This window comes from Epinephelus lanceolatus, chromosome 2, assembly GCF_041903045.1.
Source record: "Epinephelus lanceolatus isolate andai-2023 chromosome 2, ASM4190304v1, whole genome shotgun sequence".
NCBI lineage: Eukaryota > Metazoa > Chordata > Actinopteri > Perciformes > Serranidae > Epinephelus > Epinephelus lanceolatus.
In genome coordinates, this window is record NC_135735.1 from 33,209,063 (window position 1) to 33,233,270 (window position 24,208).

At 40.0% G+C, this 24,208-nt stretch overlaps 1 protein-coding gene across 3 annotated transcripts in view; it reads left to right on the plus strand.

The window, feature by feature from the left end:
• Nucleotides 1-24,208, plus strand: part of LOC117251962 (talin-2) — a 120,145-nt gene that overhangs the window by 38,085 nt on the left and 57,852 nt on the right. For all 3 annotated transcript variants that reach the window (XM_078160862.1, XM_078160872.1, XM_078160870.1), the window contains 8 exons: nucleotides 15,192-15,363; nucleotides 16,176-16,273; nucleotides 17,430-17,559; nucleotides 18,547-18,699; nucleotides 19,358-19,500; nucleotides 20,187-20,314; nucleotides 21,243-21,306; nucleotides 21,417-21,521. In XM_078160862.1, coding sequence (XP_078016988.1) covers nucleotides 15,228-15,363; nucleotides 16,176-16,273; nucleotides 17,430-17,559; nucleotides 18,547-18,699; nucleotides 19,358-19,500; nucleotides 20,187-20,314; nucleotides 21,243-21,306; nucleotides 21,417-21,521 — 957 coding nt within the window. In that variant the 5' untranslated portion in view covers nucleotides 15,192-15,227. The remainder of the gene's footprint in view (nucleotides 1-15,191; nucleotides 15,364-16,175; nucleotides 16,274-17,429; nucleotides 17,560-18,546; nucleotides 18,700-19,357; nucleotides 19,501-20,186; nucleotides 20,315-21,242; nucleotides 21,307-21,416; nucleotides 21,522-24,208) is intronic.

Here is a 24,208-nt window from a genome sequence, read left to right on the forward strand (position 1 = left end):
AAGGGGCTACAAATCCAAACAAACGATTTTATTAGTCTATGATGTAGTGGAACTTTGAGTGTCCCTCTATGGTCTGAATTCAGCTTCAACTTCTTATAAGAACAGACTTCCCTGGTAAACACTTACCTGCTTTATGCACAAAAAAGGCTTAGCTCCCTCAAATGATGTCAACATAATTGTTAAAATCTGTTTTACCTTGGCCAAGATAATCCATCCATCCAACAGGTGTGGCAAATCAAGATGCTGATCAAACAGCATCATTATTACACAGGTGTACTGAGAGATGGTCACAATAAAAGGCCACTTTCAACTTTATCTTGATAAAAGACATTTATTATTATAAGCTCAACACACCAGCCAGGAGTAGCTTGAATCCACAAAAATATATGAAGCAGCAAATATCAGTTGAACTCTTGTGCTTTTTCATTTTCGTGTCTTATAAAACAGATCTGATATTAGTCAGGCCACAACCGGCCTCCGTAACCATGGCAACCGGTATTTGAACACATCCTCAAGTGGTCATAGACCAGTCGGAGTAATGTTAAAGGATGGATCTATACTCCTAAATGGAAAACAAAAGCTATGTCCTTTAAAGGAAAACTGAAATGTGGGTGTGAGTGAGGGCTGCAATTCGAGATTAACTCTGAGCCGAGGCTCATAAAATGCGTAGTCTCACACAGCCCCCCTTGTTTTCAAGTATCCAAGTTGATATTTAGTGTGTGCCAAAAGATGGGGGGGTGACTGTGGTTTGGCTTCAGATTTCAAATTGATTCCCTCCTCTGGTGAAGAGGCTGAATCGATCGCAGGTTCATCCCTCTCATGGTTTCCCTCTCAGCTCAGAGACACTTAAAAAAGGAGACAGGAAGGAGAATATGCTTGACTTAAAATAAACCCCACCTTTTCTAGCAACTCTTCTTTCCTTTTTATGGCCTCATAAAAACAACAACAAGGCAATAAAAATAAATTACCACGTTACGTGCGCCTCTACACTGTATTATGTTGAATGAGGCATCACCGACAGGCTCCGTGTTGAATTTGTGGGAGTGCTGGCCGACTGTTTGCCTCTCCTCTGCTCTGCATGAAATTTGACACCTGCGTTGGTGCTGCCGCCGACAGAGAGGCATCACCTGCCTGCCTGAAACATTTGCCAAACTCGCTCTTTCTCCACCTTTCCCTCGCTCATACACACGCATGCACATGTGCACATGCAAAGACACACAGGCAGACATGTAGTTTATGTCACTCGGGGGGTATGCAGTCTGTCACCAGACTCCACCACCAACCAGGTGGATAATTACGCTAACAGGCTTTATTTCTCACAAGTGGCTTCCTTTTCAAGTAGAATGGTGTGAAGAGGCGGGTGTGACTCTGTGCAGTTGCGTACATGTGTGTCAGATCTGTCTTGTGCCATAGTGAAGGGCAATTGAACTGGAGATTGTAGCTGTAAATATTTGTATTACCTCTGGCATGTAAGAGAAACCTATTAATTAAATTTGTCTTGACATTTCTGAAAATAAATAAGTAAAAGAAAGTAGTTTGCAGCTACTACCATACTCTGATCTCACTGCCTTTTAAGAAATGGATAAAAATGTGACTTGTGGAAACATTTGTGCCACCCTGCCCCTCTCTCCATCACACACAAGTATTATAAAAACCTTCTTACAGGCTGAAAAATACTGAACAGTGGAGTTACTCTTAAAAGATCTGCATATTTTACTCCGATAGTAGTACAGGAAATCAACACAAGCCTTGCAGATGCGGAAGCCGATCATAAATACTCATCGACAAGTTTACCTTGAAACCTGATGCATGCATATACTTTCAAATTCCTTCCCGTAGACTCTCTTTGTAACACACTCTCTTTGACAGATCTGAAAGACTTGCAACATTCAATCAGCCTAAATATCAGGCAGAGCAATGTTTACCCAGTGTACTCTTTTAACCTCCTGGCCACCGCCACCCCATTCAGCCGGCTGGATGACGATGACCTCATTCTGAACTGTGCCGACTCACGTGTATGCTTCAGATCAATTCCATTTCTGCCCGATGATTAGTCATAGAGAGCGAGTTTCTAATGTGTTGTTTATTTGCTCAGAAATGACGACGGTGCTAACAAACTGGTAGCAGAGGTTACTTAAAAGAAAAGGTTGCCTTGCTCTGGGAAAACTGTTTGAAACTGATTCATCATGGAATAGTAGTCAAGCCTTCCAACCCTCTGTGTATGTGGGAGGGGGGTCTGTGCAGCGGAGAAGACACTGATTAAATGTATTTAAACCCTTGAAAGGCCAGTAGAGATCGGTAGCAATAGAACAGGTCAGCAAGCTGTCAGCTGTGCATGGCGCTCTAATAACAGTGATATTCTGTATTGAAAGTGTTTGGACTGTGGTGTCTTTTTCTAAGCTTTTAGGATCTTAAACTCTGTGTTTGTCTGTATATAAGCTGTAAACGTTAGCATGCCAGTGTACTACTGTACCTACAGTACATTATATTGTTTTGTGAGGTATGGGTAAAGTAAAGAAAAGACCCGTTTAGGACTGGAACATTTGCGCAGTCTTTGTCCTGCTCTTTATTTGATTTGGTGACGTTTATGTTTCTGCAACTCTACACAAACTTGTGTTAAGTTAGTGTCGAGTTTCCTCAAACTCATTGGTTGGTCCTCATCCTAAAAACATTTCTCTAGTGGAGGTGAAACCTACAGTTTGAAAATCTAATCTAATCTGCCAGAGCAAATAAAACATGAGCTCATATATTTGTCTGGTTCCCAGGCTAATAAATCGAACCTTTTTCTTGCTTTCTGTTTTTCATAGTAAGCATCCAAAACATTTTATGTTACAGTGAACATTTTAATTACATTCTTTTGTATATCTCTCCTATAATAATGGGGCAAACTAGATCTGCCTTGTAATATAGTGCTGCTTCTTTATGTTCATGTTTTCCACATGGCTCATAAGCTGGTAATCATGACATTTGCCTTGGACATGAAGCTTTAGCTTTAACTTTCAGTAGGGTTTTTAACTATTACATCATTCATGTAGCCATTAAATGCGTATTAAATACCACATCAAATGGCTTTTGTTTTAAAATCAACTGAAACCGTTTTCAGCCAACTCTCTGAGTTTTAGCATTAGCTCATGCTAGAAAATTTGATGACTTTTAATCTTAATTTTACAAAATCACAAAAAGACTTGCAACTCTAAACTCTAAATATGTAAAGATTAAAAATGTCATATACAATATCAAAATACAGTGTTTACTATTTTACAACATATATGTGAAGAATCCCCTCTTGTGACTGTGGCTGTTTCAAGGCGCACTCCAGTTCGTTGTGCTCTCCTAAACTGCCCGGATGCACAGGGCACACTGAATACAGCCAGGTATGAGAAGGAAGTGTAGGAGGGCCGAGATTTGTATTATTCTGTCTCTTCCAATCCTCCAAACATATTGACTGGCCTGATGAGTGATTGCCCATAAACCATATGTCGATTAAATCAATCATGAATCATTATTACCCCATTACCTTCGGACAATGACATCATTCATTTGCCTGGGCTGTAACCCCCCTGCCTAGATTCATCGTCAATACAAATTCTGAGCTTTAAAATCTGGACTTTGCCTGTGTTTGTCTGTAAGTGAAGCCAGTGAATGGGATTCAAGTTATCCAGTCAAAGCAAATTGTTTTTAGTACACATTTACATTAAACAACAAAACAGGACAGAGACACATACAATTCATCCTGCTGTAGTACTGGTTATTAGCGCTACATGCTATTTAAGTGCAACGTCAGCACTACTTTTTTATCATTAAGTTCAGTCGCACTTAAACAAACTTGTTAAAAGGAAGAAAAAGATTCAACGTGTTTGTAATTTTCATATACTATTGCTCTGTTGTTAAAATTGCATTACATTTGGTGAGGGGCGCATTATGACTTGTCTAGGACTCAAAACTCAAAGTTTAGGACTTGTGACTTGACTCAAGTCTTGAGTGCAAAGACTTGAGACTTACTTGTGTCTTGCAAAACAAAGACTTGTCCCACCTTGTCTATCATGACAACTCCTCAAGTGGGTTTTAAGATAAGATAAAGATATGGTAAACTTTGTTCATCCCACTTAGGGAAATTAAGGTGTCAGCAGCAAAGAGGAAGTCCAAAATGAATTCATCATATAGATAAATAACACTCGTTTGTACAGAACATGGTCAAAACCGTATGGAAAGGCTTCTAGCTGTACAGAGTGTGAATTAAAGCCTCAGTTTTAACTCGACATGAGCTAGGAATAATTTTAATAAAGCTTGTGTTACACAGTAGCAGACAAGCCTAATTTACACTTTTCATCTTGGTGTCTGCTTTATTATACATAATAGCTTTTGAAATGGACTTTCTCTGCAGACAGGTTCATTGTTGAAAACAACACCATTGACTTTCCAGCAGCTCTTGCCCTCGCTACATCTCCCGAGGCCATGTGTGGTGTCAGAGTGAAAGCCACTGTCATTTGATAAGGTTGTATTGTGCTGTGCTGTGCCGTTTTCCATCACAGAGCCAAAGGGCATTGCCTTGGGTCAGGAACTCTATCCTTTTAACTCTACATTAGACAAAACATCAAATTAAAGTCTAATTTCAATCACAATTAGTTATCTCTTTTTGAAAATGCAGTTGCAGTTGGACTTAAAACAGAACGCTAATCAGGGGTAAACCAAAGAAAGCAGATGGACTCATTACCATGCCTGTGTCAGCCCAGTTCGGCCCTGGTGTCTAAACTAGGCTACAGACATGCTCTGGCCAAATGTCTAATATGTTCCCTGGTCCAGAACTCCTCTAGGATTGGTCTGTTTCACTTGTGGGCTGTTCTATTATTGGATTAGAGGCCATGTTACTGTAACAGGGCCTGGGCATTCCCAGCAGGCACGGCTCTGCCTCATTGATCTATTGAACAATAGCTACATGTTCCAGTGCTCAGTCTCATTTTCCTTTTATCTCGTGAGCCTTTGTCCGATTCTTTGGATGGCAGTTTTCGCCAAATGAAATCGAATTCTGTGCATATAACGTAACCCGCTTTCCTCTCAATCTTTGGTGTTCTGCGTGCACAGCTTCTGTCTTCCTCTGGTGTGATGTCTGTATTTACTGCATCTGTGTCAAAGCCCAGCTCTCCCAGTTGCTGACTCAAACACCACATTGCTGAGCACAAACGATACCGATGACATCTGTCAACACTTGTTCTCTTGGATGAGCATTTCCCGGCTACAGTAGAAAGGGGCTACAGCCCTCATCCTGTAACAAGGGGAAAGTCTTGTTAGATCATTAGATTCTTGACAGGTAACCTGCTCAATTAAGGCCCAGACACACCATCATGGAAAATGATGAAATTTCTCTATTAATTTCAATAGAGTTTCCCGTCTGTTTGTCTGACCTTCTCCACAATGACACATCCAGATTATCTTTACTTCTGCTCCAGGCCACTCTGTTGTTGAGGAATAGATACAGTATCAGCTTTCCCAGTGGCCTCACCACCACAATGTCTTTGGCAGCACGTAGATGTACATCTTCAGTGTGCACTTTTGTTGTGGGCTCAATGTGATACACCACTAAAAAGCAGCTTCAGGGCTCGGTGGCTTGAATGCAGCTGACTCTCTCATGATAGCAAGCTGTGGTTTCTCTTTACTTACCTAAACTTAGTCCCAGATTTAAATGTATTGACCTGAAGCTAAGCTGAGGTCTTTATGAAGTTTTTGCCTTTTCAGAATCTTGTGAGCAATAATTTTGACATGAAAGTAGTAGTTTGACTAAAATGAGACAGCTCTGTGAAGCTAACCTTTTTAATAGGCACAATACAAAGTAGCTCAGCTGATGGGAAAGTCATAAGTTTTGCAGATAGGTAGTCATAAACCAAAGTATTGTGTAAAATTTTTTGACCAGATGATGGTGCCAGATGAAAAAATCAGGGGATCAAAGTTCCTATAATTTATCCTCTTGTGACCATGAATGTGCTAATGTTGCTAATAAAACAATAATGTCAACCTCATGGTGGGGCCAAAGGAAAGGTTTGGACATCAACAAAGTCTTTGATTTATCCTCTGGAAACCGTAAATGTCTGGCCTGTGAGATCTTGTTTTATTTGCTCAGGGAGATGCATCTGGTCCCTGTCCTGTTAAGACAGATTTCCACCCGACCTGGCTCGGGTTGGGCCAATCAAAAGCGTTTATGTAATACAGGGTGTGTTTCAGATGATGACTGACAACTTGGAAGGCCTTTTCAATAGGGTTGTGGGAAAAAAATCGATTCAGCATAATATCGTGATATTTTTATGTGTGCAATATCGTAACATCACAGAGTGCCAAGTATCAATTTTTTTTTATTACAAAAATGATTAATATTACAAATACAAATTAAAATTTAGGTAGCCTACTAGAATAATATAATCAATTGCTTTTTCAGTTAGCTGCTGCAAAAAATGGCTGAGGTGAGATGAACAGACTGCAAACTTTATCGTATTAGATAAAACTGATGTTGACAAAGTTTTCTTTTAAGGACATAATTTACAGTTAAAAAAAGAAAATAAATCACAATATATCGCAGCATATTTGATCACAATACTCAGCATATTGCAACATATTTAAAATCACAATAATAGTGTATCGTGACGAAAGTATCCTGATAATATCGTATGGTGGTGCCTCTTGTGATTCCCACCCCTATTTTTCAAAAACAACCAAGATGGATGCAGCTGATGTGGAACTTTCTACTGACGTAGTGTTTTCAAATTCCAAAACCCTTATTTACAGACAGATTCTGCACCATCACAGCTCATCTTTGCATTCTGTATGTCTACATTTGCTCAGTGGTTCGTCATCTGTTTCACTCAGTGAAAGTGCAGTGATTGAGTGTAGGTCTATCTGATTGCGTCCTGAGGCATTTTTGTCTACAGCTGTTAATAATGCCCCCTGGAAATTGAAAAATGAACTGAGAGGTTCTGGACTCACTCGCATTTACAATTTGATCTGGCGATCTCAGGCTAATGACTGTCTGTACAAAATTTAAATTTATTCAATAGTCGTTAAGATATTTTAGTCTGGGCCAAAGTGCTGGACTGACCGACAGACGGATGTTGCCGTCCATAGAACGATGCTGCTAACATGGCAAAAAATTCTTAACTCAAGGCCCACTTGCTTGGTTTGTCACAAGCATTCACTCGCATCTCATTAGCATAGAGTTTGCTCAGTTGTCATGGAGATGGCTCAGTTGTCATCATGTGACCTAAGTACTGAATGTGATGAATTCATACACATACTGTATAAGGGCTTACCTTCCTGCTCATATATTTCTGAAAATCACTATGAATTCAACAGACGTTCGGTCCACTATGATTTAATTGGCCCTGAACGGGCTTCTGCTGTCGGTGGTGTAAACCACATGAAAAATGTTGCTTACAGCAGAGTGGTACTGTTGAATATTCTTTGTTATGTGAGCCCTGCAGTAGATCAAAGACGTGTAGGTGTAACTGGTGCAGTTGGGTTTAAAGTCAGGAGGGGGAGAGATGCTTTGTGCTTATGTATTACAGTGTGGGAGTGCACAGCGTATTAATGATTATGGATTTGTGCGTCCTCTGTCTGAGTGTGTTATTTTTTCCATGCACTGGTGGTCGAGTAGTTACAGTGTGTGTGGCTAGTGAGTCCTTTTTCTCTGCTCAAAGGATTTCCTTTGTTAAATTTTGGATATAAACATCGCGTTGATTTTCTTTGACTAATGACTGCAAAGGTTCTTGATGCTGTGAAGGGCATCACTGCTCCTCTGTTGTTTGGTATTGATAGTTAGGAGCAAAGCTGAGAGGTAGAGGAGTAACGTAGATGGGTAAAGCTGCACACTGACGGCACCCTGGCGCAGCAGGTGGATTGGGTCTTGCAGTCAGGTATGGCAGGCAGGTAAATAAAGCATGAAGGCAAACAGATAGGCCTGCAGCCAGCAAGCAGAGATGGAGACAAGAGTGATGGAGTAGGTGAGACTACACTGCTGTAGTCATCTCTGAAGATGCAGCTCATCATCATCTCATGTAGAAACACCTCTTGTAGTATCTCTGCTTGCTTTATCTGTTCCCTGCAGTGTACAAGCGTAAAGTTTGCTGCCTAAACATCTTGTGCTTGTGTCTGCATCTATAATTTTATCAGTTTATTTGTCTTAATTGTCCTGAATAGGCTGTTAAGCCCATAAAATGCCAAATCCAGGATTGGATAATTTGCTTCATTAATTCAATAATTTTATAAGGTTAGGATTTGAGTATGACTGACCATATTCCCTTCAAACATATTATGAGCCATGCTAGTACAAAAAATGGCACCACTTTGGTCCAGACTGGTATATCTCTACAACTATTGGCTGGATTGCCACAACATTTTGTTTAGACCCTTGGGATTTTCTTCAAAAAGAATGCTGCACAATTTTTTTTTTAAAGGATCATGTTTATTGTGCTGATACTGATGATAGAGATAGCACTGGTACACCTCTGTCAAAAAATGCTTGTCCTAAAAGAGTTTATATGTACACATATGTACTTATTATTGTGATTACACTCTGCATTTTTTATACTCATAACATTAGGATTTAATTTTCTAAATGGAAAGTGCTGTCAGTTTAATTGCATTAGCGCCATACATGATTATTAAGAAAGTGGGTTTGTTACTGCTGTATGCACACTAGACCCATATTCCCCTACTGGATTTGGTAGCAGCCTAATGAGTTGGTTGTACTCAAGTGTTTTGGAGGCTTTACAATCACATTTGATCTCGGCAAATCCTTTCTCATCGCAGTGAAGGGAAAATGTATGATGGGATGCTTTGGTGGTAATCCGGCTTTGATGGAGACTATGCTTTGTGAGGATGAAGGAGAGATTTACCTCCATATTTTTTAATTGGCTTTATTGGAGTGTCACGCTCACAATCAGGCTCATAATTTGTTTTGTGAGACGTGATTTGTATTTCATAAAATTGAAAGTTTGATGTTAAACAAGTTGGAGATGTTTTCAGTCGTGTTTGTAGATGAAACAAATCATTCTTTATTGTAAATGTGTTGTTTCTGTACAGTGAGGGAAATAGGATTCACTCAACATGGTTTAAGGATGAATGAAAATAAACACCTTTTAATGTTACTGCAAGGACTGAAAAGGTTTTTGTGGTAGCTGACTAAGTGATTTTTGTACCCCCTCAAAATTTGACCAGCCTGTGGCATCATTATGCAAACATTGTGCCATGTCAGTTTTAAGTCCCAACACTGTGCAGAACCATTGGTCAAATTTTAATTTAACTGAAACTAATTTGCTCTAATGAGCTGGGGTTCATGGTCAAATTGGTAACCTGTATCTTTATAGGTACTGGACTGTTTTGGTATTCTTTCTCTCCATGTGCCTTGAAAAAGCCACACCCCAATGGCAAGATAAAAAGTTGGCATTGGTTTGGTTTGTACAAAGGACAGACATGTTACATTTGTACATTATTTTGCAGCGGACAGGTTGAATCTGTACATTTCGACAGCGCTGTGGTTAACTTGTAGTTAGGTTTAGGCACAAAAACTACTTGGTTATGGTTAGGAAAAATGTGTTTCGGCTTAAGATACCCAATTTTGGCGCCACTATCCCCGCTGGAAAAACAGGGACAAGTCGCTACAAAAAAAAAACACATTTGGTGCCTATAAAGCTGCTGGAAACAAAGCAATGACTCTCTAAATATATGTGTAAAATGTGCAAATGTAACATATTGATGATTTGTAGAAATGTACAATGCCAGCATTTTCTTCTGGTGACTGGGCTGACCCTCAACCATATAGGCCAAACATGTTGACCATTAAACATGTTGACCATTTTTACAAATGTAAAAATGGTCAACATGTTTGACCCTCAACCATATAAGCCAAACATGTTGACCATTTTTACATTTGTTTTTTTAACATAACCTCCTGAGACCTTGTGCCCTCAAAAGCAGACATCACATTTTGGGTTTACTACACCTAATACTTTATTCTGCTTAACTTAGACCTGTTGTCCTAATTCGTGGACACTTTTTTCTGCCATCTAGCGGTAGTAAGAGTGCAATCCACGTACGAACACTAATCCATGTAAAAACAGGATGGCAGCTATCTATCCTGACACAAAAGTGGACAAAGTCAAAAACCTGATCACATTTTTAATGTTGAAACTTGTTTATTTTTGATTAATAGAGTTTGTAGTTTGATATGGCAACAACTTTGACCAATTTTAGCAACAGGAACAAGCTAAGGCACTGTTAATTAGGAAGTACTTGTTCGAAGACATTGGGACTTTGTTGTCGTCTCATTTGAGGACACTGGACAATTGAACTTTATTATCGTAGACAGTGTTTAGGTTTTATATGTATTTGGTCCTACTGATCCCAAATTGCTAGGAGAAATTAAAAATGCATTCCAAACAAAAGTTCGGGTCTGAGGAGGCTAAAGATTTTCTGTAGTGTTTCTCTAAAGTGTCTCAAAAATGTCTTTTCTTGCCTCCACTTTAAATCATTGGCTTTTCTCCCTTCCATATATGATGAGACATAAAATCATTAAGGGTGGTACTTTTTTGCCATGGCACATTGTTACCTAAAGCCAGCTGATGCCAGCCATATCCTAAGATTACGTTACATTAACCTTGAGACACCACCACACAAAGTGACTTAATCTGAAGCTAATGTATAGCTACATGTTGCAGAATGAATCTATGGCTCTACAATGAAAGAATCATTACCTGACGTGACTGAATCTATTTGCACAACCTGCATATTTCATGGTCATGTGGACAACAAACTGGCAACCACTTTTGCTTCGAGCAACAGCGCTGTGTTGACATGAATGCAATGGACGAGGGGAGGGGGAATATTCATTAAACTTAAGCACCGTAGACCTGCTGGTTTCACATTACAAATACAATTACAGTGAAATTGAAAGGCACCTCAGGGTGCAGTGGATTGTGACAGAGTTAAAGATATTGAACCATGATGTGGCATAATATTAAAATCCAAAAGTGATTTCTGTGTTTGTAGTTGCACTGCTATAAATAAGCTTACTCTCTAGTTAATACATTGTAGTCTTGCTGAGCCTGCTGGTGGTTCCACTGATAAGCATTTCATCATATTATTGGTTTATCATCTTCTTTCCTCATCGCTTCCTCTTATCTCTTTACATCTTCCTGCTGCTTGTCTGCCCATTCTTCAGACTTGTAAGCGCTGCTGCAGCAGTGATTACAGTCTAAAAGAGGAATATCACATTATTGCTGTGGTTTTGCACAGTCTGTTTGTGGAAGCGAACAAATGCCACTCCAAAGGTAAAAGCCAGACCACTGAGGCTCCAGTCTGTGATCAAATCAAAACAGACAAAAGGAGGGGGGAAGAAGCATAACCATGACTGCACCAGATGGTGATGCTTGGTGGATTCAGAGGACGATAGAGGATTTGTACTATTTCAAAAGTGCGTTCATATACTTGTAAATGACCCTCAGTCCCGTCAGCGTTTCTGCAAAGTCGCTTTTGTCGCTTTCATTCCCTGAAGCAGCTCTCGGGCTCTTTTAAGGGCATTGCTAAGAGTTTTCCTCTGTCTTTATCCTTCCCTTGTGAAACCTTTCTTTGTGAGGTTAGGTTTAACAGAATGCAACCCCTAGAATAACGGGCCATATCTGATTTAGGATGGTGTTTCTCCTTAAAGCTCAGCCAGGCTCTGACTATGTGAGTGATTATAAGAAAGAGTTTGGCTTTGGTCCAACTGCTATCAACAGGAGGTTTGTGGAAGTGCTTGGCTGATTGAGATGGAGCCCAAAGCAATAACCAAGACAAATTAACAGGCTTCACTAAAACATAGTGCTCAAATGAAGGCAGTTATTAAGCCCCAAGAAATTATTTCATTATTCTTAGAAAAACAAGAAAGATATACTAAAGAGGCATCTTTGAAAGGCTGCCTGAAACGTTATTTGGTTTGTCAATATTATATTTAAATAAGCATGGTTCATGGTGGAGATAAATACTCAGCTCTTGTGACAACTTATTGTACATCCTTAGATAATGTGTAGCTGTGCTGTTACCACAGTTGGCTTCAGGATACTGCAGAGGAGTGTCAACATTGTATGCCAGACAAACACCTTCACCCCTGTATGTGAACACATCTCACATAGGAACCAGATTCTGAACGTCTGAGTCAGGGTCAGCAGCCAGCGGAGCAGATGAGGGGCCGCCTGTGTACTTCAGCCATGATCCCGACCGACCCTTCACCTTTGACCCCCCTGGCACAGAAGAGCCCTGTGTTCCCATTTATCCCAGACAGGAGGTGGTCTGTTAGGCAGACCACAGCTTTCTTCTCCTTCTTCCCGCATTTAATCTTTGTGAACCACAACAGTGTCGCATTATAATTTCATTCATATTTAAAGGGAAACTTCAACGAGCTTTGTATCACAATAACGTGGGTAGTATGTGTCAATGGACTATGGTGAACGTCCCTTCATCTAACCAGTGCCTGGATCTCCCTGCTCCCCTCTGTTGGGCTGTTGCTTGAACTACAGGCTGTACCTCTGCATTTTTGTATTGCCCACTATCCATATCACCAACATTGATGCAACAAGTATAGAAGTAGATCAGACAAAACTCGCACTGCCTATTTCTCACCTAAAATGTCACCAGAAACATATCTTAATGCCCTGTTTAGCTGTAATAGCGATATGGTTTGTAAACAGGAAGTGGGCACCATCCTTTCTCTGCACAGTACAAAAACGGAGGCTGAAAAAACTGAGATCAAACGGTAAAACTTGGCAGTACCGATAAAATATGAGCCAAGATTCTGTTACTGAGTTGCCTCTTTCTCACCTAAAATGTTTTTAGAAACATGTTTCAACTCACCGTTTACTTGTAATATGCGATTGTTCGTTACCAGCTGGTTACCACTGTGTCAAACAGATGAGTTCACATTACGTCAACTACCACAGTGTTTATTGGTCTGTTGCGGTGCAGTGTATTCTGGTAGTTGCTCATGTAGCACCAATTTCAAAAGTATTTGTGTGTTTCTACTGTACTGCATAGACAACCCAGTTTATGAAAAGATCATCTTTCCATCAGTGAAATACTTTTTAAAATCTGCAGTAGCTATTTTTTGGCCACTTGGGGGCAGAGGAAACAAGTTATGAAGACAGCGTTGACATATCAAGTTGATATGGTGCACTTGTTATTAAAGAGTTGCTTTTATTAAATTCAGCAGTTACCATTATTATCGTCATATTATCGTTCATTTGGAGTAGGCTTGGGTGGCATCAAGGTATAACAGTATACCAGAGCACTTAGGAATCCTGATAAGATTTTCAATACCATCATTTAAAACAGACACTCCTCTTTCTATTAAACTGATACAGAGATGCTGTATTGAGGCGATCTATTGTAGTGCACAGAATGCACCACCAGAGGTCAGTCTCTACTGGTGGAACAGACAGCTGAGCTGAGAAAGATGGCAACTGTGAGTGGTGGGGATAACATTACAGGATTAGTAAAAAAGAAAAACGATTCTGCTCCTGTTTGGGAGTATTGCCACTTATAACTTCATCGTCAGACAGTTTCTTCCAACTAATACAGCAGTTAATTAGCCACATGATTTTACTCTTTTTTTTTTTAATCATCTCTGTTTAGCTCACTGATGTGTCGATATCCTCCATGGATATCGACACACCAGTGAGCCTCCAGTAAGAAGGGTCCTTATTTCCTATCTATTCATTATTCTATGGGCCATATGTATTTGCGCTCAGCAAGACTTGTTTAAGTAGGCTTATCACATATTAAAAACAAACAACAATATATAGAGAGAATATATACATATATACAAATACTGTTGCTAACCGTAAACCCTGGTGAAATATCAGAAATGTGTGTATGTATAAAAAAATTAGACAGCATCCAAGCCTAATTCGTTGTGTTGTTGTGTTCTATCTGCTCTGTTTTTGGTCTCTATAATCTCTTGAAAGACATATCCGGCTCTTTAGCTGCCAAATGCTCCGCCGTGCACCACCTAGTTAGTTTGTTTATTTTCTGTAGGATTATCATTATGAGACTCCTTCACATTGTCACATTGTTAAAATATTGATTAGAGCTGTTTTATAGTTTTCAATGTATAATACACAATTGTAGAGACATGTCTGTTTAATGCAGTGAGACGTAGACATTACATAACCATGAGCAGATGGAGTAGCAGGCTGACAGGGAGCTCAACATATAGTGTTTTTTTTTATTTAAAGACAGTGTGATATTTTTGTGGTTATCTTTATATGTGGTATGAGAACATGGAGCATGCTAACAGTGTAGGACCCACACTGAATTCATCTTTGAAGATAACAAGATTCAAATTGCTCTGCTGCCTCTGCACATGTGAAACTGTTGTGTGTGTGTTCAGACTCTTGTTGATGTTTTTGTCACTGACTGAGAAACAGATTTTAGAAGCGGAGTGTTTTAAGAAGTGGTTTGTTTTACACGTCATGTGAAAATGATTGTGGAGCGTTGCCTCTTCAGTTCCTGTTGTTGCGGGTAGCTTTGTTGCTTTATTTGACCTTTAAATTCTCTTGCTCAGAGTATTCAGAGTCTTTTTCTTTGTCCCTAGCAGGGACCAGATGGCCATTTTGAAAAAGTGATAAATTTGTTGTCGGCTCTTTTTGTTTTATGAAGCATAACAATGGCTTCACTGTGCACAAATTAGCACTTTCTTCACATTCATAAAATTTCATTGTTTATGACAGAGCAAGGGAAAGAAACATTTCCTTGTGTGTGTGTGTGTGTGTGTGTGTGTGTGTGTGTGTGTGTGTGTGTGATAACAGTGTGCCTAACTAGAGGAAAGTGTAGATGTGCGAGGAGAAAGAAGTCTTTTTCTAATGGGGAAAATAAAAAAGATGTTACCTGTTTTATCAAGCATAGCGGCAACACCACAGCGGATTAATTAAACTTTTAGTATATTCAAATTTGGAAATCACTATTATCCCATTGGTCGGAGAAATGTATCAGACCGAGTGTTAAGTGTATGCGACCTCTCTTTAACAGCAGGAAAGTCTCCTCCAACATCTGCCTCATTCATCACAGTCAGCGAGTTTCATCACTGTGCTCAAGTTTTGAACTTGCTGGACTTGTGCCATGCAATAAACTCTGCTTTGCTCTGTCCTTCCCCTCTCTGTCCTCCTTGCTTTCCGCAGGTGTAGCTGCAGCCCCCGCCCACACCGCCTGCCAAGATGGTGGTGCTGTCGCTGAAAATCTGCGTCCGCCAGTGCAATGTCGTGAAGACGATGCAGTTTGAGCCCTCCACAGCCGTCTATGATGCCTGCAGGATAATCAGAGAGAGGGTCCCTGAGGCTCAGACTGGACAGGGTGAGAATGACAAAGGGACACTGGATGGGGTGTGAACTGTAAAAGAAACTGATGCAAAGGAACAATGCAAGAGAAAGAATGCAGCGTCTATACACTGATTAGTCACTTTTCAGTGCTAAAAATAGAAATATATATGGTGTTACTCAGATGCCTTTGTGCTCAAGTGTTAATTACAGCATTTAAGGACGGTATCGAACTCTTTTGATGATCTATACTTTTAATAGTTCTTAAATCTTAAAGATTTCAGAACAGTTAAAACGTAGAAACGGTAACATTTGTGCAGCCCTTGCGAAACATCTTTGTCATTTCCCACAGATCTCCATTTTTATGTTTTGTCTTTTATGTCATATTGTCTGATAAACTAATGTTGGGATCAGACATGTTTTTTTGTTTATTTGGGCGACCTTGAAGTCATAAATTCTTAATGTGACTTGGCCAAGACACCACATGTTGGACCCCGATCAGTCACAGCTTGCCATCTTCCACTACTAGCGTAACATATACAGGTGATCAGAAGGAGGTGTCAGGGTCTAACTTTACTGTTCCACCTGACAACATCACCATTTGTGTCATCATGTTTACAGATTAGAGAGAAGGCAAGAAAAAACAGATATGCTTATCTTTTTTTGATGGGATGTTGTGCAGGGCGTTTTAGATGCCGCTGCGATTTTTCTCCACTTTGGCACACTACAATGAGTCTCTCAGGTCGGGATCATTGTGAAGCTGATATCATGTAATCTGATCCTGGCATAAGGAATAACTTCCATCACAAATAATCTCTAAAATGTGGATGTTTCTCCTCACTGCTTCAGCTTCAGACTACGGTCTGTTTCTGTCAGATGAAGACCCCAGAAAAGGCATCTGGCTAGAGTCTGGAAGGACACTGGACTACTACATGCTGCGCAATGGGGTAAATACATCTACCTGTTTAACCCAACTAACACACACACACTCTTTCTAGCCCCTTACCCTAACCTTACCCATCACAACTAAATGTCTTACCCTAACCTAAACCTAATTCTAACCTAATTCTTAACCCTCAAAGAGGCCTTTGAAAAAGTGAGGGCTGGTCAAAATGTCCTCACTTTGCAAAACTGTCCTCACTCTGCTAAAATACGGTTTTGGTCCTCACTGTGTAGCATGAACATGGACACACACACACACACACACACACACACACACACACACACAAACACACACAAACACACAAACACTCTTCATATCCTCAACAAAGTTGCATTCATATGCAAGTCATGTACGTTGTTGCTGTTTTAGTAACCTCCAAACTTAATGCATGATTCCAAATGTTTTAATGGCCAACCACTAGCCGAGGTACAGCACAATGTGACTATCTTTATTTTAATAGATAATTGACAAAGTGCTTTATGATGGAGAAACTAAACAATTTAATTAATTTTATAATACTTAATTAATCCAGACATAACAACTGGCAGCAAAGACAGTGCATGATATAATTTATGCTTAAATTAAACCCAGAAGTGCAAAAACATTGAAGCAGAATAAGAGAATAAAAGCACAGGATAAAATTGGATACCAAGGAAAAAAAAGAGCACATCAAAGGAAGCTTTTAAAAGTGACTTTAAAGAAGTGCTCCAGCCATCTGTAGATCCTTTGCCAGTTTCTGATCCCTGCGGCCAAACGCCTGAGCGACTCTGGTTTGTCGTGTAGTGCTGCCTCTCAGTACATCTGTGGGTTTGGTTTTGCAGCTCTAAATGGTTTCTCCTCTTCAAATCCACCAAAGGCAACCCAGGTAGAAGGCATGACTGTGACCAATTATTCTGAACCAAATCTCTCCTCATTGTTGTGATTGGAAGGGGAGCAGCGGGCTGTGATAGGCAGCCGTTAAATAAGGTTTTCTGGCCTATATTCTCCTCTCTCTCCATGCAACCTGGATGCATTTGATCATTTTCTCAGTGGGTACCTTCTCAGGCGTTCTCTTTCTCTGACCATCTCTTTTTCTTACTTAATTCCTGCATTCCTCTCTCCTCTTTTTAACTCTTTTTTTGTCCTCTGCTCTCTTCTCTCTGTCTCGTGTGTTTGAGCAGGACATCCTTGAATACAAGAAGAAACAGAGGCCCCAGAAAATCAAAATGTTGGACGGGGCCGTTAAAACCATCATGGTGGACGACTCCAAAACAGTGGGAGAGCTGCTTGTGACTATATGCAGTAGAATAGGTACATGGTTTCTTTTACTAGCCCTTTTCTCCATGTTGCCATTTATTAGGTCTTTAAGGACATATGCATTACAGTTCAGTGTCCCAAAGTGTTAAAGCATCCTTTGAATCTGATAAGTGTTTTCCAGTACTGTCAGTGCAAAACATGTAGCTCTATCTCTTTATCACTGGACAGTAAACAGAATGTGAATACACTAAATTAACAATTTTAATTGCTCTTGTGGGTGTGAATGTAAAAAAAGATAATCATAATCAAAAGAGATCATCATAAAGCATTCAGTGGGACCTAATATGCTTTCCTCATTTTACATCATAAGTATAAAATTACAGTGTCAGCCTTTCGTATTAAACTTTGCCAACGTTTTAAATAATGAGGTAAACGTATGTAAAAGTAATCCCTGTGAGCAGAAAACTCGGACTGTTCTGAATACTCTGTTTTCCGTGTTGTTTCTACAACGTCAGCTTGTGATGGACTTCTTTAAATGGTCATCTGCTCCAAGCACACTACTGCAAGTGCTGACCTTACATAACCTACATTGCTACATGTAGCTACATGCTAACGTCAAAGAAATATGTGATCTTGGTTGTCGATGTTGTTCTCTTCGATTTCTGATCATATTCCTGCTAGAACATGTCTAGTTTTGGAGATTTTGGTTCAGAAGCTTTTATTGGTGATTTTCCTGGTAGGAAGGTCTGCTATACTCTCAGTCATTCTTCCTGCTGCAATGATGATGCAGGAAGACCTGGAAAGAATGACTAATCAGAGTAGACTAGGCTTTTTCGGGAGGGGGGCTTAAAGAGACAGGCACTAAAGCAGAGCATCTCAGACAGAATCCGGGTGTTGCAGCACAGACCGTGTGAGGAAAATGGTGTTTTTTGGCATTAAAGCAAGCAAACATGATCAAATAGAAACTTCTGAACATGAAAATGAGCGCAGTAGGTCCCCTTTATGAAAAAAAAATCTTTTTTCTTTCTCTTTTGATTCCAGGTATCACAAACTACGAGGAGTACTCTTTGATCCAGGAGACGGTGGAGGAGAAGAAGGACGATGGGATGGGCACGTTGAAGAAAGACAGGACGCTGCTGCGAGATGAAAGAAAAATGGAGAAGCTGAAAGCCAAACTGCACACAGACGATGACTGTGAGTTCAGTAGCGTTATACTGACCTGATGGTGTAGTTGCACTTTATGAAGCGCTCAGCCCAGATGCCATCTTATTGAATGTTGTGAATCCCACATTGAGATTAGCCTTGTGCCAAAGTGGGCAGGGAAAAACAACTTTTGAAAGTATTTGCATTCTTGACAGCAAAGGTTGAAGGGAAATGTTGCCTTTTGTCATCCTACAGAAATCTGTAGATCCTGACAGGAGCCACTGGAGCATAGTGTGATTGTTCCACTCATTAGACACAATTTAGAAAAGCATACACGTCCACACCTAACATTGCACCATTCAGTGTGAAGTTTTTGAACCACCCTGACTTTTCCTAGAGCTAGCCGTCAGGTAAACTCAGCAGCCAAACAAACAGATAGAGGAGGGAAGCCATCGCTTAGTAAAAGATAGCGAATAAAGGACTAATGGAAATGGCTTGGCGTTGATAGTCAAATAATCTGGCTAAATTAATGCTTAAAACCGAAGGATCTTACAAGTAGTATATTACTCACAAACCTACAAGGATTTCCTTTATCTCTCATTGCTTTTAATTTTTTTTCTGTCCCTGTAATTGCACAGATTGGATCATTGTAAAAAATGTATATGGATTTTGTAAAAGCTGATCCCTGTGCTGTATTTTGTGTTGTCAGTGAACTGGCTGGACCACAGCAGAACATTCAGAGAGCAGGGGGTGGATGAGAGCGAGACGCTTCTGCTCAGACGCAAGTTCTTCTATTCCGACCAGAACGTGGACTCCAGAGACCCTGTCCAACTCAATCTGCTCTACGTGCAGGTCTGACTCTCACCCTGACATATTTACCACCAGAAGACAGTGTTAATTGAGCATAGCGTTAGTTCAGGCAGGACACATTAAGTGATGGAGCAGCTGGTTGATCACACGATTCCGTTCTATGCAACTAAATTAAACTGCTTTAGCCTGCCTACTGTTGCTGCTTCCTCTGCAAGTCACTTTTCAACCTGCCTCCACCCCATCTCCTCATTTTCATGCTGTGTCTGACTTATCAATGTCATCTGTCATTGATGCTGCTCTCTTCTGTTCCCGGGGAGGTCTTTGCTGCTGCTATACCCGCCATGCCACGTAGGCGCATGGAAGGGCATAGAGGTTTGCTCCCCCTGCCTCAGGCTTTCCTTGTTTGCACATGGAAGGGCAGAGAGCTGTGCTTTCTCTGTAAATGGCAATGAAGTTTTCTTTGACTAAAGCAGTCCTGCCTGAACTACAAACAGAGGATAAACAGTACCATCCATTTCTCCATCGTCACCTAATGGTGACAGATAGCTACTAAAATATGCATAACTTTGGATACATTTTAAACAACTGTGTGAGTCTTGCAAGCATTTTTTTATGATCTTGATTAGGATAACTTCATTATAGATACTTGACTCAAAGCTGTGATATAAGGCCTCCTCATTTTATTTAACCTTTGTCCCAATTAATGAAGGGTTGTATTTGTCTTTCAGGCTCGAGATGACATCCTGAACGGGTCTCACCCTGTATCATTTGACAAGGCCTGTGAGTTCGGAGGCATTCAGGCCCAGATCCAGTTTGGACCTCACATAGAGCACAAACACAAACCTGGATTCTTAGAGTAAGCGTCTATCGCACAAGATAGTTTCTCAGTGGTGTCAGTTCTCAATAAATATTTTTGGCATTTTGAAGGCAGCTTTTTTTGTCTCCAGATTCTTTACCAAAAAGTTGGTGTAGAATTCAGCTGATTTGAATTGAAGTTGACTAAAAGTAAAAGAGTTCAACTTTTATAAAAGAGCTGATAGAAACATTGGTAACACTTTACTTAAAGGTCAGGTCTATAATGCATTATGAGCACATTCATAAGACATTATAACGCATTTATAAGGCTTTATAAACATCGTTATATGTTTATAATCATGTATGACAACTTATAACAAGGTTTATAAAGTATTATAAGTGGTTACATAATGCATTATAAATTCAGCATTCATAATGCTTTATATTTCCATGCCAAAGTGACGACAGTGTTTGAAAGAAGAATCTGAAGTACTGGCATTATTCTGTTTCAGAAATTAAGCATTTTTTATATGTCAGAGCAGTTCTTTGAGTCTTTATAACTGGCTAAAGTTATGATAGTTATAATGTGCTATGTAACCCAGTACTTCAGATTCTTCTTTCAAACACTATCGTCACTTTGGCATGGAAGTATAAAGCATTATGAATGCTGAATTTATAATGCATTATGTAACCACTTATAATACTTTATAAACCTTGTTATAAGTTGTCATACATGATTATTAACATTTGTACCAACGTTTATAAACCCTTATGAATGTGTTATAATGTCTTATAAATGTGCTAATAATGCATTATAGACCTGACCTTTAAGTAAAGTGTTACCGAAACATTTGTATTCATGTTCTAAGTCGAGCTTTGGGAGTTTATAAAATGGACCTTTCATTAGAGTTTTAAGGCTGTAGCAGAAAAAGTGAGTTCATGCTTTTTGTATGAATTTCAGCGTCTTCTGTGAATCTTTTTTTTTCTAGCCTGAAGGAGTTTCTACCCAAAGAATACATCAAGCAGAGAGGAGCAGAGAAGAAAATATTCCAGGTGTGGTCACGTTACCCTTTTATAAAATGCACATATTGATTGTTTTAACTCATTTGACAATTGTGCACCAACTGTTCAGATGCTGAATACATGTATAATCTCACCCTCAGGACCACAAGAACTGTGGAGAAATGACAGAAATAGAAGCAAAAGTGAAGTATGTCAAACTGGCACGGTCCCTGCGGACGTACGGTGTCTCCTTCTTCCTGGTCAAGGTAAGTTGTAACATTTATTTTTGTCATTTCACAAAAATACACCATTTTAATGAAATACCACCACGCCATTTTATTCAATGAAAAGATAATCTACCTTCAATAAGTGAAAAATCTAGCCTAAGGTTCTTTCTCCTGTTTTTTAAAATAAGATTATTTAAAAAAAGGGGGAAGCAGATGTTGGAATTGGTTGAAATGTAGTCAGAGCCTTTTATCTCCTGAGTGTGAAATCTTTTCTTTGGTGTTGGTGTTAACTGGATAAAGAGGCTGAGGGCAGTATGTAGCAGGTGTGGAGATTGTCTGTATTCACCTGAACGTTTAAAGCTTCTCATGTCACCCAAACCATAATGGGAAAATGCCCTAAAATATGCAGGTAGGGTATTTTTGTAGCCTGGTTCCAGACCATAGACCCCGCCCACTCAACTGAGTAGGCTTGCATCTCTGGTCTGGCATACTGCAGTGATTTTGCGATTTATCTCGTCCAAAAGATGGAAGGACCAATGAACGCCGGGGGTGGGGGCGGGTCTAGTGATTAGCCAATCAGCGCCACGCTGATGTCAAGTTGTCCGCCAGTGGGTAACTGGTGAGGATAGCAACAATGGCGACCGCTACAGATCCTACAGACCACATTGACGATGCTATCGAGGTATTTCGCCACTACTCGCGTTAATGGAGGACCAAATTAAGGAAGCTGCTAAACTGGATTTAGCGGCGATGCAGCTGGGCGTGCACGATGACGGAGACATTTTAAATGGGCAATGCTCGCTTGTTTTCGGCACCCCCGAGGCATGGATACTAATGACGTCAGATTCTGGGTGAGTCGTTGATCTTTACTGATTGGTTAGGAAAAAATCAAATTCCCTCCCCCTTGTAAATCACCTTCAATGGAGGCGATGTCAGACTGAAGGTTCTGGGAGCTTCAGTCTGACACTCAGGCTAGTATTTTTGGGGGGGATAGTAAAAACAAAATCTCCCAGTGACATTAAAAAAAGTAAATATCTATGTGCAATATATTTTTTAAAAAAAAATTAAAATTCATTTAAAAAGTATTTTTATTAATTGCAAATGTCACATTTTCAACCCTTTTTAATCTTGGTTAAAAACTTAACCCGGTAAGGCTTGCGTCCCATGTACTGCTGTGATCAGGCTACCAGTGACAAAGCAACAGGCTGCAAGTCATTTCCAGTGGAAGCTGGTGACAGCTACAAAGGGATACCTGACACTTAACAATGATATTAATAATAGATCAATTTGGTATAGCGCCTTTACAGAAATAAAATTCACAAAGTACTTTACAAAAGAAGCCCATAAAAATATACAATCAGTGCTATCAAAGGCAATACAAAAGTAAAAACAAAAGCCACAAAATAAAAGTAGAGGAAAACATAGACCAAATACAGGCAGCTGAGGCCCCCAGAAAAAGCTCCAAGGAACATGCACTGGACATCTTAGTGTGGGACAAAGGCCATTTTAAAATGATGGGTCGACAGTTGCTTTTTATAGGCTTCTACGGAAACTGCAGACTGTAGACTCATAATGGAAGAGAGTTGGAGCCACGACTTTAAAGGCACAATCACCTTTTGCTTTCAGTCTAGTCCAGTGGGGAATAGTCAGTAAGTCCTAATAGTATTAATGCATTTTGTTCATAGGCGCCTTTCAAAGCACTCAAGGACACTTTACAAGATACAGTTAAAAAAAACAAGCAGCAATGTATCTGTAGATCATAAAATCAAACAAGTCCGTAATATACAATAAAAGTTAATCAAATGACAAAAATCTTAGATATAAATACTGGTTGTAAAATCATCATCAGTGCAAGTCTCAATATGTGTGTCACCATTAAATCAGACCGAACACGCCAGCGTAAAAAGGCTCTATAACCCATGGTAGTCAAGTGGGTAGATGGTGATATGAGTTTAACCAAAGAGTGAACGAGAATAGCAGCGCTCTGAGGTGTAAGTGATTGGCAAAGACAATTAATATTTAGTAGATGAAAGTATGCAGACCGAGTGACATTAGTGATGTGGGTCTCAAAGGACAATGTACTGTCCAGGATGACACACAGACTCTTAACTTTAGGGGATTGGACGGACCTTGGAGTCATTTGGGGTATGATCAGACGACCTAAGAGATTTGCTGGCAATATAGGGATGGAGAGCGTCACAGATGTACTCAGATGCCTCACCACAAAGGGCTCGATATGTAAGAACAAGTACCTTAAAATCAATCCTAAACCTGATGGAAAGCCAATGTAAATAATGTAAAATGGGTGCAATGTGTGTTGTCCTGCTGGATCTGGTTAACAGCCTAGCAGCAGCGTTCTGGAACATTTGTAGGTGGTTCAGAAATGAGACTTGTCGCACTTGTAGGGTGGCATGCTACAAATCAAAGTTGAGTTGGCCTCAACTTTTTTGTCAGCCAATCTTATGTTCATCTGACCACAGCATAACTATGTCAACAAGCACTTGAGCAACACTTCACTGGCCATTTGGTGACAATGTAGCTGACCACGCTGTAGCTTTGCTGCTCGTGGTGTCACAGACCATAAGGCTGAGTCCTTAGCAGCGACCCTGGGTCAATTTCGACCCGTGGCCCTTAGCTGCCTGTCATCCCAGCTCTCTCTTCCCGTTTTTCTGCCTATGTTTGGCTGTACTATCTAATAAAGCAAAAAGTTTAAAAAAAAAAAAAAA